Source organism: Pinus tabuliformis, chromosome J, assembly GCF_031772625.1.
Source record: "Pinus tabuliformis cultivar Carrire ecotype Pingquan chromosome J, CPIR1, whole genome shotgun sequence".
Lineage (NCBI taxonomy): Eukaryota > Viridiplantae > Streptophyta > Pinopsida > Pinales > Pinaceae > Pinus > Pinus tabuliformis.
The window spans coordinates 609,430,788-609,438,242 of record NC_142295.1 but is presented as its reverse complement, the minus strand read 5'-3'; the positions used below and the strand labels follow the sequence as shown (position 1 = coordinate 609,438,242).

Genomic DNA, 7,455 nt, shown 5'->3' with positions numbered 1-7,455 from the left:
CTTCCTAGGTTGGCTCCTTAACTTACTGCTCACATTTGCATCGAGTATATTTATAGGCCTAAAAGATGTGCTCTTTTACCACTATTTTCTTGGACTATATACCATTGTAGACAATCACAATTTTTGTTTTGAATGTGGTGACTGTGTAAGGGAGATAGATCAGGAAAATCAATTTTGGTCTTGAGTATACAAGATTTTGATTTAAAGCGATGGAGACTTTTTCTAATTATACTTGTGCTCGAGACTGTAGTAGGAGTCTCGGCTCCTTTTTCAAGCTGACTATAACTTCATGTTGAGTCTACAAAACTTGATTTTTCTTTTTGTAAGGATTCTTCCTTATTTTCATTAATTAGGTCACCTATATATATATATATATATATATATATATATATATATATATAGGACTGTCATCATTTGTTTATGATGTTTTGACTTTTATACCACATGATAAATACAGAGTTGCAAGTTCTCAGAGAAATCATATTACAAAGAATTCAGTTCTATTATATTGAAGATTTCATAACATAATATGTATAACTAGAACTGTTTTTTCTTCAGACTGCTCAACCTTCTATGGGATATAGTTCTAGCCTCTCGGTCCTTGTGAATAGAGCTTTAAAGAACCTTTCTCTTCCATGCATAGGACTGTATCCTAGTCACTATGATTAGGGCTAATAAATGTGCTTAGAAATTGGAATATATTCCCTTTAGGAGTTTGGTCTAGATGACTGTTTATCCTTGCTCGATTTGAAGCCCAAGTGACCTTCTTTCTGCCTTCATACAAGTGAACCAACTTTGGTGCCATGTTGAGAAATATATGGAAATACTGATTTGACTTCTTATTAATTTTATTTCTCTATTACTTGGTTATTTCTTGTGATTAGATATTTATTCTTATTTTTTATTCCATTATTATCATCAAGACAATTGCCAAAGAACAAAAACACAAGAGAACACAAGATATAGGTTCTCAGCAAGGGAAAAAACCCTAAGTAGAGGAAAACCCAGTCAAGAACTCTTCCTTCAGTAGATTCAAATCACATTGAGATATACCAAGACCTATGACATAATTTTCCTCACCCATCAAGTCATCCTCCCATCATGACAAATGTTATCTCAAGTTTTAGTTTCCTTATCTTTCTTACTTTTGCAATTTCGGCTCTCGGTTCTTCCACAAAGTCAGGTCATCTTTATTCCTGCAATTTTACTCTTACTATTATCCTATAATTCTCAGCTTAATATAATCACCATCCTGCAACTATTCTCTGCCCGTGGCTAGTATTGTACAGTGTCCCCCCTTTAGATTTCTTTCCTATCTTGTATGAACCACAGATCAAACCTTCTCTACAATTTTCTTCTATGAAATCTATTCAATTTTGATTTCTTTGCTTCAGGTCGAGTTCACCTTGGTATTTATAGTTGTTTCTTCCTGTAATTGAGATGACATGTATAGTATGAGTATCCGACTTGTCAATTTTATTGGAGGCCAACTTGATGGGGAGGAATAATAAAATATTTTTTCTTTCTTGAATTTGACTTGAAAAATAAATCCTAAAGCACACAATTGGTGCTATGACCTATGAACCATGGGCCCAAGCATGAAACCCACACTTTAATAAGTCAATTTAAATAATAGTAAAAAATATAATTTGACAAATATATTACATCATGACTCAAGTACAATTATGAAGACTGGTGCTAGTTACATTCTTCAACACCGACCAACAAAACAAAAAGAATTTTTTATATATATTTTTTAAAATCATTATTAATAATTATAATAATTTTTGATAGTTTAATATAAGGGTGAAAGTTAATAATAGGTTAATTATTAACTGTTAATTTTTATTGTTAATAATTAATAATAAAGTTAATTATAATTATTTATTATGATTAGAATTAACTACTACTATTAATAATATTAATTACTTAATTAATACTAATAATAAAGTTAATTAATAGTAATAATAATGTTAATAATAATAATTATTAATATTCTTTTGCATGAGGAGGCTACAGAAGACCCTCAGAACATCCCCATTATTATGGAGGAAGATCAAGAAACAGTAAGTATAGATGGTCTGGATATACTTAAACTTGAAGAGGCCTGCAAGCAAAAATAATATAATTCAATCCCCCCATGGGAAATAGACAGACTTGCAGGAGTCCTTGCCAAAGCTCAGCACAGCAAATGTCTTGGAGTACAAGCAGGCAGTCCATGGGATGGCAAGAAAATCCAAAAAGAAACCAAGAAAAGGGGACGCAAAACCGATTTGCAAAGAACCATCATTCTAGGAGAAATACTTATGGAATATGGAAGATTTCCGAAGTTGACCACGTTTTACAAGCCCCACCCCCAAAGTTCCCCATGAAGCTTATCTCCTGGAACATGCGTGGGCTCAACAGTCCTTCGAAACACAGAATGTTGAAGAATATGATACAGTTGGAAAAACCAGCAGTGGTATTCCTTCAAGAAACAAAAAGTATTAGTACAACGCTTGAAAAGATCCTTCGCAAAGCCTGGAGCGGAAGTAGATCAGTTTCCGTGGACGCAGTAGGGGCGTCGGGCGGGCTCTCCATTGCATGGAATCCGCAGATCCTGAAGCTACAAGACTTTCATGCAACCCACCATTTCATTCAAGCTAATTTTCATCTTATTGGAACGGACATTCATGGACTCCTCACCAATACATACTTCCCGCAAGATATGCACCACAAGCTAGATGTGCTGGAAGCATTAACAGATCTAAACTCAACCAGACAATTCCCATTGTGGATAAGTGGAGGCGACTTCAATCTTATCACTCATCTGGGAGAAAAAAAAGGCGGGCGCATGAAGCTAGAAGATGACAGCGCCGGTTTCAAAGACTTCATTCGAAGTAATCAGCTTATAGACATACAAACTTCCAATGGCACCTTCACATGGACGAACAAGCGCAGGGGAGTACACAATATTGCCTCGCGACTTGACCGCTTTCTCATCTCAGACAACGCTATCCACCTGGGTGGAGACTTTAACGCTTCCATCCTACCTCAGGGGGGATCGGACCATTGGCCAATCACGCTGCAATGGACGAGACCTGGTAAACACAGCAATCGACCATTTAAATATGAAGCCTTTTGGGCCAGTCATCCCAAATTCAAAGAGGTGGTCCAAGAGGCATGGAAATCATTCTCTCCTCCAGAAGGCGCAAAGATGTTCATATTTCAACAGAAACTCCGACATCTCAAGCAAGTATTGAAGGTGTGGAATAAAACTCAATTCGGGAACATCACGGAATCCAGGCAAAAAATGGAACAGGAAATGAGCACAATACAGCAAACAATCATCCTAGAAGGCAGAACAGAGGAATTGGCAGACAAGGAGCAAGCCACATGGACAACGTTAGAAGCTCGGAGATCTCAAGAGGAAATCCTCTGGCGCCAAAAATCCAGAATAAAATGGTTAAAAGAAGGTGAGAAAAATACAAAATTCTTTCATCGATCTACCATTCAACGGCGAATGCACAATAACATTGCCTTCATCAACAATAACCAAGGGGAGAAATTAGAAACGCATGAAGATATGGAAAAAGAGCTAAGGGATTACTTTCAGGAAGCACTCAAGGAACAAACCAGAAGCAGAACAGCAGCAATACAAGAGGTCACTAGGCACATCCCCAAGCTCATCACAGAAGAACACAACAAAAATTTGCTGCAACCAGTCACAAAGCAAGAGGTAGAGGAAGCAATGGCGCAGTTAAAAGATGGTAAGGCTCCTGGACCTGATGGCTTTACTGCAAATTTTTTTCATGATTTTTGGGAACTAATACACGCAGAGGTCTGGGAACTAGTGGAAGAATCTCGCTCCATGCACTGGCTCCTCCCCTCTCTCAACTCCACGTTCATTGCTCTGGTTCCCAAGGGGGAAGAAGCCAATACGCCTGACAAATTCAGGCCCATAGCCCTCTGTAATGTTATTTATAAACTCATCTCTAAGGTAGTGGCCAATCGGCTCAAACCCCTCCTGCCGCTTCTTGTCCTTCCGGAACAAACGGGTTATGTCGAAGGTCGCCAAATCATGGATGGCATCATCCTTTCTAATGAGGTGCTCCACTCCCTAAAAATCCTAAAGAAACCTGGTATGATTATGAAGCTTGATCTATCTAAAGCCTTTGACAAGCTTAGCTGGGAGTATATTCAGAAGATGCTGCTAGCCTTTGGCTTTAATGCAACATGGACTAGATGGATCATGAGCCTTATCTCATCTCCCTGTTTCTCGGTTCTTCTCAATGGCTCCCCATCTTTGCCTTTCCGCTCCTCACGAGGCATCCGGCAAGGGGACCCCCTCTCGCCTTTCATTTTCGTTCTGATGGAGGAAGGGCTCAGCCGCCTTATACACCATGCTATCTCCTCTCAAGCAATCAGAGGCATAACGCTTCATGGCCTATCCCCCTTATCTCATCAATAGTTTGTCGACGATACCATGCTCTTTGGCCATCCTTCTTCTTCTGAAGCTAAATCCTTCAAAGCCTTGCTCGAGCTGTTCTCTGAAGCCTTAAGGACCTCCATCAATGCTTCTAAATCTCAACTCTTCTTTTTCAATACCCCTGTCTCCATTCAAAGGAATATAGCGTGCATCCTTGGCTTCACCATTGCAGTGCTCCCATCCAAATACTTGGGTGCTCCTCTTATGGTCTCTGCTCTCAAGCATGCATCCTGGCGCACGCTCCTGGACAAGCTGGAAGCTAGACTCTCATCCTGGACATACCGATCGCTAAACACAGCCAGTCGACTTGTAATGATCAAGTCCGTGCTCCAGGCTATGCCTCTTTACCTCTTTTCCATATTAGCTGCTCCCAAGTGGGTACTCAAAGCCATTCGAAATCTTCAGCGGAACTTTCTATGGGGATCCACAGGTCTCAATAGGAAATGGGCCCTTGTTAAATGGTCAGAAGTATGCCAACTTAAATCAAAAGGAGGATTAGGCCTGCGGGATCCAATGCAAAGTAATCATACCATGGGCGCGAAAGTTTGGTGGAACTGGCTGGTCAAACCTCTAATTCCATGGGCAAAACTCTGGCAAGCCAAGTATGCACCTGGCAGTCAATGGGAGGATCTCATCAGAATAAGTCCAAGCATCTCTGGCTCCATGATCTGGAATGCGGCTAAGCTACACAGTGCATTCATACAGGAGTACAGTTTTTGGGAAGTTCATTCCGGTAACTCAGCGCGTTTCTGGGAAGATTCGTGGCAACAACTTCCAAAGCTTGCCACGATTTTCCACAAACCCCTTTGGCAGACTTACATGCAGAGCCACAGTTTGGTTCACATCTCCCAATTCTGGCAACAACAGGCAAACAACGATTACCAACAATGGAAGCCAGCTTGCTCATGGCAACCGGGATGGCAAGAAGAGACCCACGCAGATATTGAGGAAGAATTAAACCATAGGAAAATCAAGCAGTCAAATAAGCAGGATAAGCTGAGATGGGGGAACACAACAAAGGGAGCCTTCACCACGAAAGAGGCTTATATACTGCGATATGCTCCAAGTCAAAACAACAGAGATCCACTATGGAATAATATATGGCAGCCCAAACTTTGGCCCAAAGTTTCAACCTTCCTATGGTTGTTGAGCAAAAAACGCATCCTTACTTGGGATAACTTGCAGAGAAGAGGATTCATTGGGCCATCAATATGTCCAAATTGCGCTCTCCAGTTGGAAACCACACTGCACCTCATGGAGACATGCCCCCTCGCAGCCCATCTCTGGAATCAAATAGAACGATGCAATCAACGAAGAGCACACCGTCAGGGAGATATCGCAAACCTGCTGAGAACCTGGCACAAATCGCCATATAAAAGTTCGCTGTTAAACTCTTTGTGGGCTCTCATCCCAGGATTCCTCTATTGGTCCCTATGGAAGGAACGGAATAACAGAGTATTCAACAATAAAAAGCACCCTCCTGACATCCTTGGCTACTATTCAAACAAAGTATCCAAGAAACTTTGGCGATAAGAACATGGCAAGAAACAGACTGGCCCTCTTCTCCACAAGAGCTACAGGTCTGGAAATTATGGGATCTCCACATTGCTTGCCCACCTTCTGCCCCCTCTTCATCCCCTCCCAAGATTGGCTCCCCTGTTCATTGGACACCCCCAGTATCATCAGTCTTCAAACTTAATTTCGACGGTGCAGCAAAAGGAAATCCAGGACCAGCTGGATACGGAGGTGTCATTCGAAACGATCAAGGTATCATTCAGCACATTATCTTTGGCTCCATAGGCAATGACACCAACAATGTTGCAGAACTGGAAGGCCTATGGAAAGGCATCTGTATAGCCGATCAACAAGGGTACTATCCGCTGGTAGCTGAAGGCGACTCATTGATCCTCATCAACGCAGCCATTCGAATTCAGGCAGGATCACCTGCTGCCAAAGTAGCTTCCAGTTGGAGATTGCTCAGCAGACTTGAAGCACTGGAGGACAGGCTCAGGAGCCCCAATAGCATTATCTTCCAACATGTTAAGAGATCCGCCAACAAGGTAGCAGATCGCCTGGCCAACCAAGGAGTTAATCTGAATAGCTCACCCTTCTCAGGTCATCTCAATGAATCAAAGGACACTCAACTTCAACAGGATTGCCTTTCTCTGGCAAATCAGGACCTTCTACCCCCGGCTGCGGGTGATTAGTCTGCCCATAAATGAACGGGCCGCCTCATTAAAAGGCAAGTGGCAGCCCGCTCCAGACGTGTAGACGGAAGCGTCTCGAAACCGCCTCCTTCTTCCGGCTCAGTTAAATGTAGCCATTACTCCGCATGGGAGAATGGTCACGCGACATTCTATTTCATTCGGCTCCATCGGCTTGACAATGCATTATGCAAGGGTGGTAATGGTGGGTATGGTCTGTAACTGGTCTCGGGGTTTAGCCTGCAACTTGCTCAGCTTGTGGATGAGATTGTTTTGGCCGAGTGTGCCAGGCTTTAGACCTCGGCCCTCTGTGCAGAAGGCCTTGGTCTTCATCCTGGCTCGCTCTGGCTCTCTGGTTTATCTGCTTCAAAAGAATTTGGCACCTGTGCGGTCTCGTTGGCTCCAAAGTTTCTGGGCTCTGTGCCATACTCTCAGCGTCGCCCTGGTTCACTTCGGTCAGCATTCGGGGGTGGTAAGCTCTGGTTTTTCCCTGTCTGTCATTTCAATTGATATTTCCTCACCTGGTCGGCTTTTGTGTGGCGAAAGGCTCCTTTGTACACCAGGCAGCACGATACCAGAATGCCGCGAGAACGAATGCGGCAACCTTGCCGACGGGGAGGCTCAAGAGGTGGCGCTCGTGGATGAGCTTCTCCTCCGCGGTCCTCAGCCTCACTCGGTTCTCCTTCCGAAGAAATTAACTCTCCAGGTGCTTGGAGGGGCTGCGGCAGAGGACGAGGGCGGGGTGGCACAGCGATGTGCTCGCTCGGCTCTCACCCTTCCACG

The 7,455-nt window shown here is 42.9% G+C and overlaps 1 protein-coding gene across 1 annotated transcript; it reads left to right on the top strand.

The window, feature by feature from the left end:
• The first annotated feature begins 4,465 nt into the window (after positions 1-4,465).
• On the top strand, positions 4,466-6,675 carry LOC149228438 (uncharacterized). The gene is made up of 2 exons (XM_089380780.1): positions 4,466-5,534; positions 6,020-6,675. Exons 1-2 carry the CDS (start codon positions 4,466-4,468, stop codon positions 6,673-6,675), a joined length of 1,725 nt encoding a protein of 574 aa, XP_089236906.1.
• Positions 6,676-7,455: the final 780 nt, after the last annotated feature.